At 37.5% G+C, this 19,363-nt stretch overlaps 1 protein-coding gene across 17 annotated transcripts in view; it reads left to right on the top strand.

Moving 5' to 3' along the window:
• The window catches only part of CNST (consortin, connexin sorting protein), a 44,846-nt gene extending 35,351 nt beyond the window's left edge, over window positions 1–9,495 (top strand). For all 17 annotated transcript variants that reach the window (XM_058165118.1, XM_058165101.1, XM_058165077.1 and 14 more), the window contains one exon: window positions 106–9,495. In XM_058165118.1, the coding sequence (XP_058021101.1) occupies window positions 106–308 (203 nt within the window). In that variant the 3' untranslated portion in view covers window positions 309–9,495. The remainder of the gene's footprint in view (window positions 1–105) is intronic.
• Window positions 9,496–19,363: the final 9,868 nt, after the last annotated feature.

The following is a 19,363-nucleotide window of genomic DNA, read 5'->3' as shown; positions in this document are numbered from 1 at the left end:
TATTTGACTATTTCAGTGTTGAGGAATGTATACAATACAGGTAAGTAAAGTATTTCAATTATCTGTCATTCTATTCACTCTGTGTCATCCATCTTCTTTTTACAGAGGACGTTGGAGCTGGCTCCTGCATTTTGCTGATCTTACTGTGCATAGCAACTGTCTTCCTTAGTATTGGAGGAACGGCATTATACTGTACACTTGGCAACACAGAATCTGCCGTCTGTACTGACTTTGCTGCCAATGTGGATTTTTACCACAGCCAGATACAAAAGGGCATAGAAGAACTTAAACACTGGATAATTTTATAATAAAAGTAGAAATATGAACAGATAGTAATATTTTACTGTTGCGAGAAGAAAGAAAAATAGTTCAAGCTCCGAATAATTTGGCACTTTCAGAAGAAGTAACACGACAGAGGAAGCATCTGTGTTGTATAGAAGAGTTAATGTCCAGTAATTGGAGTAATTATCTAGATCAGGGGTCTCCAACCTTGGCAACTTTAAGCCTGGCGGACTTCAACTCCCAGAATTGTGGGAGTTAAAGTCCTCCAGGTTTAAAGTTGCCAAGGTTGGAGACCCCTGATCTAGAGTTATTGACCACCTTTCATGAGGAAGCATAAGAGACTGTCCTTATGTTCTCCTTTTCAAATGCTCAGAACAATCTTCTGCTTACCAACTTCGAAAAGAATAAGACGTTCATCTTTCCTAAAATTTCCAATCCTCATACAGTCATATGCAATCTCTGTAAATTTTAATACAAGACAACTGATTTTCCTTACATCATAATGCAAAGATAGTGTCTCCAATTATCATGCAATAAGTTCATATTTAATGGAAACAAACCTTATTTGGGAATCATGTATTTTATGTTTTTAATTATTTCAGTGAATAGTAATAATTTGGATGTGGCAGCGGTACGAATAGAAGCCTTCTCCAAATGGAGCCTTCTCCATTTAGATGTTATTTAATAGTGCAGCATTTTAAAATGTAGCAGTTGTAATAAGTGATGCATTCATTATTTTCATATACAGCCTTGGCAAAACCTGCAGAGAAAGTTTTAGTAATAGATTCCTTAAAATGGGTTTATAAAACAGGTTTTCTATACAAAACCAAATATAAAATATGGCTCATTTCAGTGCCAGTAATAGCCATTCAGGGTTAGTTGGAATAGGGTAGCATCCAGATTGAATTAAGAAATAAATAAATAATGATTCACATTTTTTAAAAAAGAGTTCACTTTGCACATTTATTTTTTTAGATCCATTTTTATGGTATTGTGAGTGTTCATCCAACATTGTAAAGTAGAACACAACAAATATATTTACAAGCATTGACATAAAACGTCTGAACTTGACAATTTTTTTTCTCTTTGAGTGTGATTCTAGAAACAAAAGTGGGTTTCTTTTCCATTACAAGCCAAAATGGGCCTTGGACAATGTTAAATCCTCTCTTGGTTTTATTAAAATTACTGGTTTCTATTTCTCCAAATTATAAAGAAATAAGCAAACTGAAAAACTGTACCTTAGAATGAAGGTATCCAACGTGTATTTTCTTTATTTGAATATTGTGAGCTTCCCTGAATCACTGAAAGTTTGGTAGCAGATGAAAGTTTAATTTATTTTGGTTAGTTGCACAATCAGCCATATTTAGATATTTAGACTAGATTTGTCTTTTTTATTATTTTACCTTTACTCCTCCCAAGAATCTGGGAGAGGCAGATGCTGATTAATATTATTATTAAGATATCATCACAGGATATAAACTGCCCGAAGTAAAGTTGCCTTTTGCAACTGACCCATGTGATTTTTGTCAATGCTGATGTTGTTGAGTGGTGCTTCAGAAATTTTGGGACGGCACTCAAGGCTCCTGCCTATCATTGCTTTCTTTCATCACCATTATTCTGCTTCTATTTGCACACTTTCCTATTTTGTGATTTTTCCCCCGGTTCTTTCTCTTCTATGCTGCTGTCTCCAGGTACTGCAGTGTCTACCGTCCAGACTTTTTTGTCTTTCCTATCGAAATTATTAAGTCTGGGGTGTTATCAAACAGATGCTTGACTGCGTGAATTCCCAAGTTCTTGCTTGAAGGCAAGTGGTATTTCTTGCAGATATTCAATGCACCGTTTTTACTTGTCATATTGTTATTTGTAATATTCTTGCAATAGGAGGCCCACTGTTTCTTCAGCTGCTTTGCAGGGAAGGCATTTGCAGTCTATTGCTGTCTGACTTTATATGCATTGTTCTTAAGGTGTGGTCTTATACAGCCAGAATTAGTTCCTCTGTTTCTTTCTTCAACCTTCCTGCTCTTAGCCATTGCCAAGTCTTATTAACTGATCTGCCTCCTAGGCAGCTAGGCTATAGGTAGTCCTCAACGTACCACCACAACTGAGCCCAACATTTATGTTGCTAAGTGAGAAATTTGTTAAGTGAGTTTAGCTTCATTTTATGACTTTTCTTGCCACATTTGTTAAGTGAATCACTGCAGTTGTTAAATTAGTAACCCGGTTGTTAAGTGAATAGTGTTTCCCTATTGACTCTGCTTGTCAGAAGGTGGCAAAAGGGGATCACATGACCCAAGGACACTGCAACTGTCATAAATGTGAATCAGTTGTCAAGCATCTGAATGTAAATCACTTGACTATGGGGATGCTGGAATTGTCATAACTCTGAAAAATGGTCATAAGTCACTTTTTTCAATGCCATTGTAACGTTGAACGGTCACCAAGTGAACTGACTACCTGTACTGGCCATATACTACTTTGCCTTGCCATGTCTCATTCTTTTCTAGTCTAGTCTAGTCTATTCTTTGGCCTTTCTTACAGGACAGATTGTTAGCTTTGATATTCAGTAAGCCTTCATACTATACTAGCATCTTCTTCACTGACCTTCAGATATTCTTCCAAAGCCTTTTTCTTCTTCTTCAATTATCTGATGTATCCATGCCCACTTATGCTCCTTGGTAAATAGAGTCTGTCAATGTCACTGCATCGGGGAACAGCATGATTCATTGTCATTTTTCTGGTCTATCCAGGGTTTCTACCTCATATTAAATCCAGTCCATTAATCCATTGTCATCTAATCCACTGTATTGCTAATGACTAGAGTTATCCAGGTGTTAATCATCTTGATGGTATTTCCACCACTTCGTTTGGATTTTAAAATTTTCTTCACTCTTCTGATGTCTTTACTACTAACCTTCTTTTTTATTTCAGTGTGCTTGGTGTTGTTAGCCTGAAAGACACCCAGGTATTTATAATAATCTTCATCCAGATTCCTAATACTATTTCCATAGGTCATCTTAATTCCTTCAGTCTTCACTGTTTTTCCCCATTGATCATAAGGATGGCATATTGGTCCAGTCTAAACTCCATTGCAATATCTTGACTTTATATTTGGATAACGTTGAACATTGATTCCATTTCTGATTGTATTTTTCCCTAGAGCTTCTGATTGTCCATGTAAGGGAGGTGGGATAGCCTGGTAGATGTTTTTGATGTTTGATAGCCGTGGCCTGACTTGCTACATTCTACAAAGCTACTCCACTAATTACTCTTACAATGCACATTGCTAATAATGTCACTTATGTATGAAAACTACATAAATTTGCTAAACTTTCAGTATGGTTATCTGCTATAATTATCCATAGAATTAACAACAAAGTTGCTGTACAAACTAGGTAATATATAGGCACAAATCATGCAGCAGAAATGGTAATATTGAGAAAGTAATGGAACACTTATAAAACTTCAACTTCATCGAGTATTGTTTTAGTATTTTCAACTAAACAATTAACCGGGTTTTGTTATGAAATAATATTTACAATTAATCAGAAGTTCTGTTTGTTGTGGTCTGAATTTCCTTAATCTATTTCATTTTTTTCCAGGTATGTAGTCACGGGCCTATTGTACAAAATTTATACAAAGGAATAGGCAAAACAATCATTTTGTTTACTATCAATAAACTTAGAAGTAATAATGTTCCTCACATTAAATAAAAGATACCCCTTTACAATTATTTGCCATGATTTAAGTAGTTAGTCTCTAATGTTAAGGCTGCCATAGCAAAATATGCTATACATAAAGATCTAGGCAATATGATCTGGTAAAAAAAAATCATTGCTCTCATTAGAGTCTAGATTACTGGAGTCCAGAACCTTACAAATTGTCACAGCAAGAATGAATGTAAGGAACAACAAAATAAAAGCACCGGAGGGTAGAACAAGAAGCAATGGGTGGAAACTAATCAAGGGGAGAAGCAACTTAGAACTAAGGAGGAATTTCCTGACAGTTATAACAATTAATCAGTGGAACAACTTGCCACCAGGAGGTGTAAATGCTCCAACACTGGAAGTTTTTAAGAAGAGGTTGGATAACCATTTGTCTGACGTGGTGTAGGGTTTCCTGCCTAAGCAGGGGACTAGAAGACCTCCAAGGTCCCTTCCAACTCTGTTATTCTAAATAGGATTTCAATCTGGAATTGACAGTTAATTAAGAACCTTGTAGCAATAAAAGCTTTTTTATATTCCTACCGGTTTATTACCACTGCAGTTTGTGTGAGCCCTTCAAGGTAGACCAGATTAGGAAACCAGAATTACAAATACTAGTATTATTTAAATATAAGATTGTAGTAACTGAATCCATATGTGGTTCCCCCCTCCCTTCTTTTATCCTTATGAGAATTAGGGAGAGTCATGTCTGAGGTGTTTTCTCAGTGCACCAGTTGTAAAGTGCCTGAATGCCGGTCATGTGACCATGGGACACTTATGACGCAAAGGTCATAAGTGCATTTTCACCATAGCTTCAAATGATTGCTAAGTGAGGCAGTCAGTAACTGAGGACTATTTGTAAATTTTTGGTTTTTTTCAGATTATCGTGCCATATAATAAATCTAGAAATTGTTACATGATTGCCTTCCAACCCTAAAATCATACTCCAGAAATCAAGTCTCTAAAGGTTGTATAATTCAGCAGAAACCTATCGGTGAATGAGAGAGAAACAAAAAGTAAGGATCATGCTTTCTTCAGTGCTTTGCAGTTCTAGTTAGCCAAAAATTATCCTTTAATAAATGTATAATTTAATATTAATAGTTTTGTGAAGTCAAGCTTTGACTATATGTTCAGTAAGCTTTATTTAAACCCAATAAAAGAAGGAGAAATTGTGTGAAAGTTAGGCAGGAACATATTAATATAAAAATTAAGACTACTAAAAGTCCTCCATATGTCCTGACTCATGATATAATTAATAAAAGGCCACCTAAAGATACCTTTATGTTTATCGAGATATTTAAATGAAGTTGGTGAGAATGAGAGATGCTTATCTTTGTTAATCGCTGTTTGTCCCACACCTTTTATTAATAGAGCCAAGAGCACCTTCAAAATCCACCAATGAACATATTAGTACAGGGGTGTCAACGTCATGGGCCGGATGTGTCACAAATGTCACGTGACGCCGTGAGTTTGACACCCCTGAACTAGTGAGACAGAATTAGAAAATTTTCAAAAGTAACATCTTTGTTCTTAAAACCTATTTGTTCATAGCAAATAAAAAGGCTTTTCTCCAGTCTTCCAGCTTCTCCAGCAGTAAGCATGAATATAGCCTAGTACAGGGGTCTGCAAACTTGGCTCTTTATCACTTGTGGACTTCAACTCCCAGAGTTCCTCAGCCAGCTTTGCTCTGGGAGTTGAAGTCCACAAAGTCTTAAAAGAGCCAAGTTTGCAGACCCCTGGCCTAGTAGATAAATTGGGCAATATTTATTTGGATTTTGTTTGTGACCCGTTTTGTAAATAGAGATCATTATAGCAAAGGTCCGGGCCTTCTGGTCCTATGTCTATTGTATTTATACATTTGAATAATTTAGCAAGGAGTGACTGCCATCCTTTTACAAAGGCTTTTTAATATCTTAGGGCAGCACTAACGTTTGCAAGAATGCATACAATCCAACAACTATTTTGATATTGACCATTTTTATGTTAACAATTACTATCTGGAATTTCTGCATTTCATATGTTCCTCTGACTTCAGTGTTCCTCACTATAAATTTACATATGCATATATACTGTATATGCTCATCTCAAGATAACATTGCATGCATCTAATAAGTGGAACATCAAGTAATAATAAATGTGTTAACTATTAAAAAGGGATTGAACAAATAAAAAATGAAAAAGAATAAACAGAAATAGCATCAGCTGAACTTTATTGGCATGCTGTCCTGCTTATTTCTTCATTTTTAGAGCTATGGATTCTAAATTTCCTACTTTCGATCAATATTTTTCACTGTGGAAACTGCTGGTAAACCTTCTGCATTTGGTTGAAAAACTGAGGCATGTCCTAAAAGGCATACTTAGTTGAACAGGGTATAGCTTACTTGCCATCACTGTGTGTGAAATTGTGTGCCTTAAATTTTACCCATATGAGCCCTGGTTCTGTAATGGAGAAAATCATGGTATAAACAACTGTGTTTTGGGCAATCTGTCTCCATAATTCACAAAGAATTTAGTTGTGCATTTCAGGGCTACTAAAGTAGATATGTAAACTTTACTGAGGAAGATGCGGGTATAATGTTGATTCGGTAATGGATAGAGCTGTCTTTGAAAGTAAAATTTGCTTTGTAGGATGTATCTAAAAAAAGTTTACGAAGTGGCTTGATCTGCACTAAAAGCCTGTCATTATGTCATACGCTATTTTGAACATATTAATGGAAAAAAGTAATCACCTAATGTTACTGGGCATTGTTTAAACCTCACATGCAGTTAAATAGCTTCTTGAACATGACCATTGAACATCATGTTTGTTATGTTTTTTTCTTATCTTTTGCTATACTATGCCTCCCCTTTCTTTCAGCACTATACCCGTTATTCTATCCAATTCAAAACATAATTGATTACCGTATATACTCGAGTATAAGCCGAGTTTTTCAGCACGTTTTTTGTGCTGAAAAACGTCCCCTCGGCTTATACTCGAGTATATACGGCTTATACTCGAGTTTTTTTTTTTTTCTTTTTTTCACATTATACCGGATGGTGCAAACTTGGCGGGCTTTTGCATTAGCGCGGGGAAGCCCTGCCGGTGCAGTGAGAGGGCGGGGCGGGGGAGCCGCCAGCCTTCTCGGCTGAGGGAGGGAGGCTTTCCCTGACCGGTAGCTGCCTCATTTCCCTCCCTCGGCTTATACTCGAGTCCCCAGTTTACCCCAGTTTTTTGGGGTAAAATTGGGGACCTCGGCTTATACTCGGATCGGCTTATATTCGAGTATATATGGTACTCCCAAACACAATCCTCACCATAGTGATTAGTGTCAACATTCAGTGAGTTGAAGCATCTCTGGCTCTTTAAAGCAATTGCATCTTTTCCTTGGATCACAAATTTTCCTTCCACTTTTATAGCATAATCCCTGGAAAAGACGTAGCTGTTTTCAGAAAATTATCTCATTTCAATTCCTTCATAATCTGTCAAATAGAATTATAAAATCTCACGTAGGTCTGTCAAACTCCTTTTACTTTCATTAAAGTACTATATAAAGACAAGTTCACATTAGCATTAAACAATTTTAATGATTACATATATACAGGTATTCATAAATACAGAAGGATTCTTTTCCTTTTTCAAGAAAGAACAAAGACTTATAAAATAAATATGCATATTTTTTCAAAAAATCTGAAATAAGACTTTTTGGCTCTGAGATATTTTTTGTTAGAGTTATAATTGATCAGATGATAGGGAAATTAAGTTAAGGGTACTATGTTTAGGGAGTAGACTTCACAAGTTGTTTCAAATCTATTAGTCACAAATGGTACATGCTATACCAATATTTTGGCTTTTGTTGTGCAAACAACTAATGGCAAGTGAAATGAAATAGTGACAGAAATATTCCAGAGTATGGACGTAAAAAGCATTAATATTTTTTTTTACTTTTTAAAGAGTATCAGCCTTCGTGTGAATTATTATTAGAGTTATTTATTTTTATTTTTTCCTTTCCATTTGTAGCTCAGCCTTCTCTGTGATAAATAATAAATAGAATAGGCAGCATCACATTCTGTTTAATTTACACATCACACAAATATATAATTTCATTGCATCTCCTTTCGTTTCTTACCATTCCTGACTTAATCCTGTTCGTTGAAAAGTTCTTAAAAAGATAGCTTGAATTTTGACTTATGAGTGACTAACTAACATTGCCTACAGTGTTCCTGTAGATTATAGTTATATTGTGTTCTATTATACCTTGACATAAGGTTAGAATCAAAATAATTCCTTGGCTGTACTGTACACAAATGCTTCCAGCATTCTTTAGAATTGTCCTATGTATATCTATATACTTACTAAAATTCTTGTGTCCTTTTGATTGTTTGTAATCTTCAGTTGAGCAAAACAATGCATCATAGGGCAACAATTTTTGAGTCAACATACCTCAGATACTTCCAGAATGCATCCAAAATCTGGGACCCACAACTCCCAGATTTTGGCAAAGTTGTGATTGTTTCAGTGCTGCTGTGCCGTCACTTTGCCATGGTCAGCCACGATCATGTGATTGTCATTTCCAACACTCCCTGCCAGCGTTCTTCAAGAAAAAGTAATGGGGAAGCCAGCAGGAACTCGGAAGTCACTCCAGCTCCCACAGACTTTGTTTTGTTTTTTGCGTGCCCATTGTCATTCTGTTTCTCTGTTTAGGTAAGAAAAAATCTCTGAAACAATTAGCCAACAGGTCATAGGTTATCTAATTAGTTACTGTTTTCTGCATATATTCTGCTGTGGAGATCCTCTATTGTCAGAAATGTAATAAAAAGAATGTTCTAATGATAAAGCATCCAGAACCCCTCCCCTTTCATAGTGACCTGGATCCTGTTCTATGGATTCAGGTAACTTAGGATGGAGAACTTGTCATTTCCCTGAACTACAGCTTCTTATGATTGGCTATGTTGCCTGGTGTTGCTGCAAGTTCAAATTCAGCAACTTTTGGAGGGCTATGGATTTCCCCTTTTCTAGTATACTGGCAGTGCAAACTTTACACTGGGTAATTAATTGGCAATTTTATATGTTGTTTGTAATTTTTTTTAAGTTTTAATTTTGTTGAAACATGTTTTCTATTTGTGTTCCAAAGGCCTTTTGTGTTATACTATAGCATAGCTTGAACTCTTCTAAAAAGTGGGAGTTTTAAAATGTTACTGGCTGGTTCAGTATACCACTTTTGTCTCTCCTTTAATTAGTTGTCTGTAGCAACATTTTCTTATTCTTTTATTCTGTAATTATGTAATACAGTGTTGATGAGCATGCCTTCTATAGCTATGATGTATTTATAATTATTCCTTAGTAAGAATATGTTTTGTAATTTTCAGTTGGCTATTCGGTTAGATGATAATATTTAATGCAACTGTGGATTTCTGCTCTATTCAAGTGATTGTGATCTGATCACCAAAAATATAGAGAATTTATAATTTGCATATGTTTATTTTAAAAATATGACATGTACAGTTATCAAGAAATCTGAGATGTAGAATTTTTGGCAGAAGTGTTTTAGTACGCCTTTAAAAGAGAAATTTAATATAGTTTTTAAAAGATCTTACTTTGCACTAGGATTGCCAAATGCCCCATTTTATTTCCAGTTATGGCAAATTCCTTAGACTATAATGAATTTCCCTTACTTTGAAATACCCTGGCTTCAATTTTTTGTTTCTGTTCTACTGGTACATACTTATTTATAATTTATTTAATCATGGTTTATTCAACCTTAAATTAAGAACTCACATAATAAGCTTGGCTAAAATATAGCTGACTGCATTATGGTGTAGAAAGTTGTGTAAAAGTAGCTTATTTTATCTTAAAATGAGTCACAATGCAGGCACAGAACCATATAAATATTCCTCAGCAAATATAAGAAGAGGGGTTTTGAGGTGGTTCAATGTTCATTGTTGAACACTTTAATCTCCTTTACCTGTGTTATTACAAAATAGATCTACAAAATAAAGCTTTAGATATATTGCACCATCTTTTCTAGTAATCACATGATCTAGAACTATAGCTAGATATTCCAATCTGTTCTAAATCTTGTTTAGTATGTTTTGTAATGAATATCTGAAGTGATGACAATGGTAAATTTGTTTTTTATTTGAAAAAGCTTTATAAATTATTGTTTCAACCAGCACTTCAGATAACTACAAAACTGAGATACATAGGAAAAATCTTTCTTTTTACAATCACAAATCATGAGTGGAAAATGCTGTTCCCCTTACATGACTGAGTATTGAAGGTACAGTTAACTGATAGAGAATTGGAATTAGTGAAATACAATTACATTATTATAGACCAGCTATTCATGTATGGTATGGCAATTTTTAATACATTTATTTCTAAAATAATTATACATTCATATTTTTTTAGGGAAGTTCACCAGAGAAAAAGAAGTCTGCAATAGCATAATAAAATTCCACTCTTTTTATACATCAGTAAAAAGGCAGGGTCCCAATCACAATCACATATATCACCTTAACTTTTTTGAGATTTCCCCACATATTTTGGCTTTATCTATCATTAGGTGGATACATACAGAGGTAGTTCTCAACTTACAGCCACAATTGAGCTCAACGTTTCTGTTGTTAGGTGAGATAGTTGTTTGTGAATTTTGCCCCATTTTACATTCTTTCTTGCCACGGCCGTTAAGTAAATCCCTGCAGTTAAGTTAGTAACACAATTGTTAAGTGAATCTTGGGTCCCCATTGACTTTGCTTGTCAGAAGGTTGCAAAAGGTGATCACATGACCCCGGGACACTGCAACTGTCATAAATACATGCCAGTTGTCAAGTGTCTGAATTTTGTTCACATGACCATGGGGATACTGCCACAATAGTAAGTGTGTAAAAAGGTCATATAAGTCATTTTTTTCAGTGCCTTTATAACTTCGAACTGTCACTAAATGAACTGTTGTAACTTGAGGACTACCTGTATTTAGCCACTGAAAAAGTTCCTCAGATTAAGAAAATATGGTGTTCATACATCACTGTTTTATGGCAGCATGGCTTAAATGCAAGAATATCTATATTAGCTCAAATCTACTTAAGGTAAGAAATTCCTATTTGTGATTTCTAGCTGTAAACAATACAAATAAGTGCCATTTCAAAATGCATTAAATCTGAGCGAATTGTAGGCTACCACCCAGTTTTATGGCTATGATTGTTTGACTCAGGCTGAGGTGAGATATTTTTGGGCGGTTATTAACTTTAAATTACATGCTAGTCACAGCCTATGAATTCAGACAATATACAAATGCTGTAAAATTAAAAAAAATGAATATACTGAAAGAGTGTTGTTAATTTCGTTCCTACTTGTTTTGTATTGCCTGCAGTCGTCTTGCAGGATTTTCTAGGATGTCTGTAACTCAGGAGTCAGCATGAAGAGATAAAAATTATCTGTAATGGGAAAATTACTCACCTCCAAGCTCTGCAGAGTTCTGGTATTTCCAGCTGAATGGTATCTTCAGAACAGTTTTTCCTGCACTGCAGCTGAGCAAGAAATTATACCAGCCCAGCTACTAAAGAGAGAAAATATTCTGAAAACACCTTACGTTATAAATACAATATAAGGAATACATATCAAAATGAACTAAATACAAAGGGTCTGCTGAAGACATCATTCTTCAACAAGGTCTTCAAGGCTTTCTGAAAGTTGAGCAGGGTCAGGTCCAACCTAAGGTTGGACAGTTTTTAATTCCAGAGAGCAGTCATATAAAGACAAACTTTCCAAGTCTCACTAGAGGATAAGAGCCATGGTGGCGCAGTGGTTAGAGTGCAGTACTGCAGGCTACTTCTGCTGATCACTGGCTGCCACCAGTTTGGCAGATCGAATCTCACCAGACTCGAGGTTGACTTAGCCTTCCATCCTTCCGAGATGGGTAAAATGAGCCAGATTGTTGGGGACAATATGCTGACTCTGTAAACCGCTGAGAGAGGGCTGTAAAAGCTCTGTGAAGCGGTATATAAGTCTAAGTGCTACTACTACTGCTGCTACGACTACTACTACTACAATCCCTAATTGACAGGGCCCAGATCCTGTTCCTCTACCCAGACCTAATTTGATGGATACGAACAATGGAAGTAAGTCAGTCCTATGCTATTTAGGGCAATATAGGAAATAGCCAATATGTGAATTGCACTCAGTGGCAAATTGGGAGTCAGTGCAGCTGGTGAAGCAAAGGTGTGACATGGGTCTAATGAGCCATACCCATACTGGACCAATTGAAACTTCTGGATATACTTCAACAGCAGCCCCCTGTAAACTTCACTGTAGTAATACACTCAGAAGATGATTGTTGTGGCTCCAGCCCCTGAGCTGGCCCCCGAGCCTGCCCTCATGGAGGACAGTGAGGAGGAGAGTGAGGAGGAGAAGTTGACAAGGCCTCTTTCCCCTCCTGAACCCTCCTCCTCCCTGGCACCATCCCAGGTTCCAGCTGCTGAGGATCAATCTTGGCTCGATCCGAGACAGCGACGCTGAGATAAGCGCGTGCAGCAGAGAAAGAGGTGTGGCAGGCCCAGGGAGTGCTGAGTCACGGAGCCACACCCCACAGGGGATAAAAGCAGGTGGAATTGCTCTGTAGGCCCTTGTGTCGGACAAAGCTACACGCTACTAGCTCTTGGACTGCTTCATGTGAGCTACTGACAGCTCTTAAGGTTGGGATTTCTTCGTGAGTAACTTTGATCATCCTGCAGACTCCTGGTTGCCCTGGCAACGGTCCATCAGCATGCTGCTACTTGATAGAGACTTGGCAGGCACGTGAAGAAACATTGCCAGAACTTTTCGCTGCCAAAGAAAACCCGGCCAAATGTAAATAAATTGCTGGCAGATGGCCCTCAGCTGGCGTGCTTTCTTAGGGGAGGTAGGGAGGGACAGAACAATGATCATGGCATGAATGATCATGCACCACTGCCTCCTGATCCAGGAAAGAATGCAACTGGTTCGTAACAAAGTTGTGCAAAACCATCCTTAGTCATGACTGTCACCTACTGTGGCAAGAGCCATGAGTCCAGAAGGACCCCAAACTGCACACTACTATAGTTCTCTGTGGAATAGTGCCATTCATCCCAGAATTAAGGATGGGGAATCACCAGATGCAGGCGACTCTAGTATCCAAAGGCACTCCATCTTGTTAGGGTTGTTTATTTATTTTTTTATTTTTTTATTTTGTCAAGCATGTTTATTCCCAACTAGACCCCACTGCCTTCAGGCACTGAAGCAGAACTTCCAAAACATCATTTGGCCACCCAGGGCAGAGATATACAGCTGAGTATCATCAGAATATTGATAATACTTCACCCAATGCCATAAAATAACCTCACACAGTGGCTTCACATAGATGTTAAACAGGAATGGAGAGAGACGTGAGCCCTGAGGCACTCCACACAAGAGGGGCCCTGGGGCAGACCTCTTCTCTGCATTGACTGTTTCCTTAAGCCATTTGGTTTTACTTAAGGAGTGCACACAAACCGCAGAAAGAAAGAAAGGAGAAAAGAAATGCTGATTAGTGCTGGCATCTCCCACTTACTAAGGATTGGTGAAACAATGATTTTTTTGATGTTGCAAAACATCAAAAACAAAGTTTTATAAGTCCATAATATATCATCATCATCAGGTTCCAGCCCAACCACCATAACTTACCACCTTTAAAAGGTAAAGGTTCCCCTCTCACATATGTGCTAGTCGTTCCCGACTCTAGGGGGCGGTGCTCATTTCTGTTTCAAAGCCGAAGAGCCAGTGCTGTCCAAAGATATCTCCGTGGTCATGTGGCTGGCATGACTAAACACCAAAGGCGCACGGAGCACTGTTACCTTCCCACCAAAGGTAGTCCCTATTTTTCTACTTGCATTTTTTCCGTGCTTTCGAACTGCTAGGCTGGCAGAAACTGGGATAAGTAACAGGAGCTCACCCCGTTATGCGGCACTTGGGATTCGAACCGCTGAACTGCCGACCTTTCGATAGACAAGCTCAGTGTCTTAGCCACTGAGCCACTGCATCACCACGGTGTCACCACCTTTACAAGGGATCAAAATACTGTAAGTACAAAGCCAGCAAACATGTAACACACAAGATTTTGCAACCCGAAAGCAATAACCTGTTGGAGCAAAGATTTTCAAGACCTTTGCCCAAAGTACAAATAGTCCAAAGTTAATGATATTGGTTAACTCATCCATATTTCTTGCAGCATTTTGTGTCTAAAAACTGCCAAAGAAACATACCATCCCAAAAGAATACTTGGCAGCAAATAAAAAGTTAATGCACTGATGTGTTAATATACATCAACCCACTCGTTTCTCATGCCTATTGTAATTTAATACTGACATTACAATATTAGACTTTTGCAGTTAATATCTTACAGTGCTCTTAAAGTCCAGTTTATCTTGACTTTATCAGGCATGGGATGCAATATAAATCTTAAATTAAATACACAGAGAAATCATTTCAGGTCAAGACTGTGAAGAATGTTAAAATATGATTGATCTGAAACTTGATTTCAGAATATGTGAAAGATAGACTCAGTGAGTTGGCAATCAAATTTATAGCTGTTCTATAGCTTCTGGCGTTGACTCTGGCAATTGAAAAAGCATTATGTACTACATGGAATCTATTGCTAATAGCTCTCTTCTCACTATGATTATGACCACACTGCCACTATTTCCTATATAAAAGAGTCTAAAAGTGAAATTTTATTTGGAAAGAGATATCACCATTTCCAATTACTAACAGGGCTTTGGATAAAATCATTTACTGCACAACCCAAAGAAATGGAGATGATAGATAGATAGATAGATAGATAGATAGATAGATAGATAGATAGATAGACAGACAGACAGACAGACAGACAGACAGACAGACAGATAATCCTTTCCAATTAATGCTGTAATGTATGAATAGGTACTCCTGTCTGTCATAAAGAACTGATTTGAGAAGCAATCTACATTTTGCTCACATTGGCAATAATAAACCACATAGACAAGAGATTTCATTTCAGCTGAACGGTAAAAAATAAAGTTGAATCTTCCCAATTAACAGGGTGCAAGATAATATCTTCTACAGCAGCTTAAGAGAAGCCTACCAGAGTGACATACATAGTCCTTTTCCTGCCATTGGGTAGCTATTGGCTAAGACAGCTGCGCCTTTCAGCCTAAAGGTATGGAATGGATGGATGATAGAGAAGTAACTGCATCAGCTCAAATTCCCAAGCTATATTACAGGGATTCCAGATTTGGTAACTGCAGTCTGCTTAAGTTCATCTTGTTCTTCTTGTTTTTTTCTCTATAAAATAAATACAACGAGCAATTAGGAGAGTGAATGGGAAAGGTTTTAGTTATACAAATACAACACTTCAGAGATTCATGTATGTTTGCTGAGTAGTCAAGAAAAAAAGGAGAGAAAATGCCAAGTTTCATTTGAAAACATTTTTAAAACTTTCTAAATTATACTGAGACAAGCTTTCAGATGTTGTCCTTAGAAATACAAAGACTGAAATTCAAGATTTCAGTAGTATACAATTGGATTTTGAGGAACACAATTTTAATATTGTTTCTTCAACTCATAAAAGACAGCAACCAAGCAAATATTAAAAAAAGAAGTTTGGATTCTTGAGATTTCCAAAAAGTTGAAGGAGAGGGAAAGAGGCAAAAATCCAACATTGATATAACTGAAATTGTAAAAGATGTTAAACAGAAAATGTGTATTTCTTTCTCCCTGTTGAAATGCTCTACATGTTGAATGACACCAAATAATATATGTGGACACTAAAGTTGAACAGAGGATTATTTTTTCTGGTTGGTTGGTTAGTTAATTGGTTGGGTGGTTGGGTGAGCCTAACAGATGAGACGAGAAAATTCTGGAAAAAAGTAAGGAATGTGACTTCTGGTTCATTGCAACTACCTAATAACCTTCCAATTCAACACCCACATAAGAGGGAGAGGAAAGAGTAGCCAGCCACCCTCCATCTTGCAGACACATTCAGCTGACCCTAAAATTGGCCAGAGCAAAAGAGTTACCTTACTATGAAACAGACCTTGTAGAACTGCAATGAACTTTTGCTTACTTAATTTATGGATTTATTTTCATTTTAGATTGCAAGCCCAAATGCTTATGGAATTTTCTGTTGCAGAAGATAAAATATTGTCACCATTGAAGGCCAGGATAATATTGCAGGGTCCTATCTGGATTGGTCACTGGGACCAGAGATTTAGTCTTCCAAGCTCCCCAAAGATAGGCTCCAGCATGAGTTTGATAGCCTGGAAGACTAAATTCTTAGTTGTGTGTGACTGACCCAAATTGGATCCTATAAAATATTTTGGCCCACCTTAGGTTCTGGAGAGTTCTATTTGGCATTTTATCTGAGCTTTGTAAAAAGGTTTATGCTAGAAAGGAGTTGAAGATTGAGCTCCAGGTCTGCTTTCCAAATTACTAGATACTGTATGCAGAATTCGGTAATTAAGTCTTTTTCCTCCATAATAATCCCCATTCCTTTTGTTTGGGAATTTTATATTATAAATCTACAAGCTTTGAGTACTATCTGTTATTTGTAATTTGTATCAATTGCTATGAAACACAGCAATTTAAAAACACAGCAAATACCTTGTGGGATGCCCTTGGACTTGTCATTCTCATTCCAAGACATCGACTACTATATAGATCAATCAATAGGTGAATATTGTATTTAAAATACCTTGAATAAAGTGACTTTGAATACCCAATTCAGGGCTTCTTTAACACTCCAAAACAGGAATAGAACTTGACTGGATGGGAGGGGGTGGTTCCACAGTATATTTGAGCTGAGCAGATTCTTGATCAGGTTTATGTGATCCCAAGGCTACTCCTCTATGTACTTGATTGTTCACGAGAGAGACCTTGTTATGAAATAAGAGGGCAAACTCCACTTCAACACTTTTAATATCTAAGCCACCTTTCACCTACTGGAGCAGCAGGATGGCAATGGGATAGATTCAAAATCTGAATGGTTGTTGAATGAGTGATTATAAACCAAGGATCAACTGTATTTGCTATCAGGAAGTCATCCCCTTCAAAGCATGCTAGATATGTGACAGAGACTTTGCACATGTCAACAGTGTGAGAAATACACATTTATTCCTATTCTGTTTCCTGTTTCTTAACCACCTGTTAGCCTGTCTTCTGTTATATTCTATGAAAGCTAAGTATGTTAGGAGTTGTGGTGAGAGACTTTCTGAAAACAGCAGAAATTCATCTTCAAGGACTCTTGGGGGAATACTGTCTGGACCTAGGGATTTAATTGTACATAAATATACAAGTAAATAAAACAGTCCCATTAATGGAAGACCTTTTCGCACAATATATCTTATGTAGTTCAATGCAATTATTAATAACTCATTCTCTAGCATGCTTTCACAATTACTGTAAGTTTCCTTTGAATAAACATAGATTTTGCACCCTAAAACAACTTGCCCTTTGGGAAGCCTATCCCTTAAAAATGAAACTACTTCCAAAGAAATTATATTTTAGCTTGCAGCCTTGCACTAATTTCTGCTGTCAGCAAAAAGACAAAACTTTTTTATGGTTGCAAAACAAGTTCTTTAGCAGTTACATGAAAGAGGATGATATTCTATTATTCGCAAGCCAATGCCGACAACAGCAACCCAGAATATGGTCTTTCAAGGCTCAGAAGAAGATATATGTCATAACACATTTCTATACTGGGTTTCCCCCCCACCAGCTTTGACTTCTTCACTGTTACATGCTACCATACCAATGTTTTCAGCAGTCCCTCTTTCCAGGTGCTCAATGAATCAATGAAGATTTTACAGCTAGCCAATGTAAAAAGCTGCCGATAGACAACATCCTGCCCATTTGCTGTCTGCAGTAAGGAAACAAAGCACGTCAGCCAGCATAGCCATTGCAAATCTGCCCTTCGTAGTAGGCTTGGCTGATGAAAGTGGTTAATCCTTAGTACATAGTAGTTGTTAATACAAAAAAAAAAAATCAAACTTAGGCTTTTTCTGTGTCTGAAAATGTTAGCTGATTGGAAAAAGTGGCAGGCAAAATTTAGGCAAAGCTGTTCAGACCAGACAGAGAGCAAGAACAAACAAGATACAAACGCAGAGGCTGCTCTTTGCTACCTCCATTTGACTATGCACCTAAGCGGGCCTGGACTGGTGCAATAAACACACCTTTGCCCCCCTCTGAAGCATCCCTAGTAAAGAAGAGCAGTACAAATTCTGTCCTTATGAGTGGTGTAACTCTGTTAGAGTCACATGGTGATTATTGTTCAGCAATTAACAATGGTAAATCTGGTAAGATCAGCCTTACTTGATAGCTGTAGATAATCTGGAAAAATAGTGTATAACAGTCAACCAGTTGTGACTTTTGAATCTTGTGATGTAATCCAAGTTGAATGAAGTTGAAAATATATCAGTCATGCAGAAAGATGAATCACACGTATGATTTTTATTTTTCTCTTCTCTTCATTCCCTTTTAAAAAAAATTATGGGCAACAAATACTAACCATTGGATTTCTACATGGATGGAGAAATTCTACAAAGTTTTGGATGGACGGTTGTTTTCACCACCACCCCATTGTGCTATTTATGACTTGCACTAAATCAGGGGTGTTAAACTCAAGGCTGGCAAGCTGAATCTGGCCTGCGGGGGGCTTAGATCTAGCCCAAGGGGCCACTCTGGAAACAGCGAAGGACCAGCCCATGGTGTGTCTGGACCAGTGCAGCCCTCCCGAGCTCCGTTTTCGACTGCAACAGCCTCCTGCAACCCTCTGCCAGCGAAAGCGGAGCTCAAGAGCGCCACATAGGGCCCTCCTGAGCTCCATTTTCGCTGGCAAAGTGCTCAGGCCACCACAGGTGCCCCCATCATGACTGACGTCAAGCTGGACACATCTACCTTAGCCATGCCCATCTGGCCCTCCAGGGTCAAACTCAATGAAATCGAGTTTGACACCCCTGCATTAAACTGTTCAAAGCCATGGAAGTGCAGCATTTACAGTATAATATTGTATCCAGCTCTTTCTGGAGATGGCCAACCACAGACTGGAAAACGAAAGGGCTTGCCTGAATCAGTTAGAAAATGAAAGGGCTTGCCTGAATCAGTTGAAACTATCACCAGATGAATCTTTGAGCCTACCTGCTACTTCTCAACAGGATTTGCACTTGATGTCACGAGCGACAAAGTGAGAATATATATATCCACTGGCAACTGTCAGATGCTATTAGGTTAAGTGAGAATTTGGAAAACCATACAACCAGAAATAAACCTGTCATACAAGTTGGGCATGAAATAAAGCAATCCATAAAAACACAAACCACATGAAAAACATATTGCCACACTGCTCCAGGCAGAAGACATAATCTCTGAACTAATTTAT

This window comes from Ahaetulla prasina, chromosome 1 (genome assembly GCF_028640845.1).
Source record: "Ahaetulla prasina isolate Xishuangbanna chromosome 1, ASM2864084v1, whole genome shotgun sequence".
In the NCBI taxonomy this organism is placed as follows: domain Eukaryota; kingdom Metazoa; phylum Chordata; class Lepidosauria; order Squamata; family Colubridae; genus Ahaetulla; species Ahaetulla prasina.
This window is presented reverse-complemented; position numbering and strand designations above follow the sequence as displayed.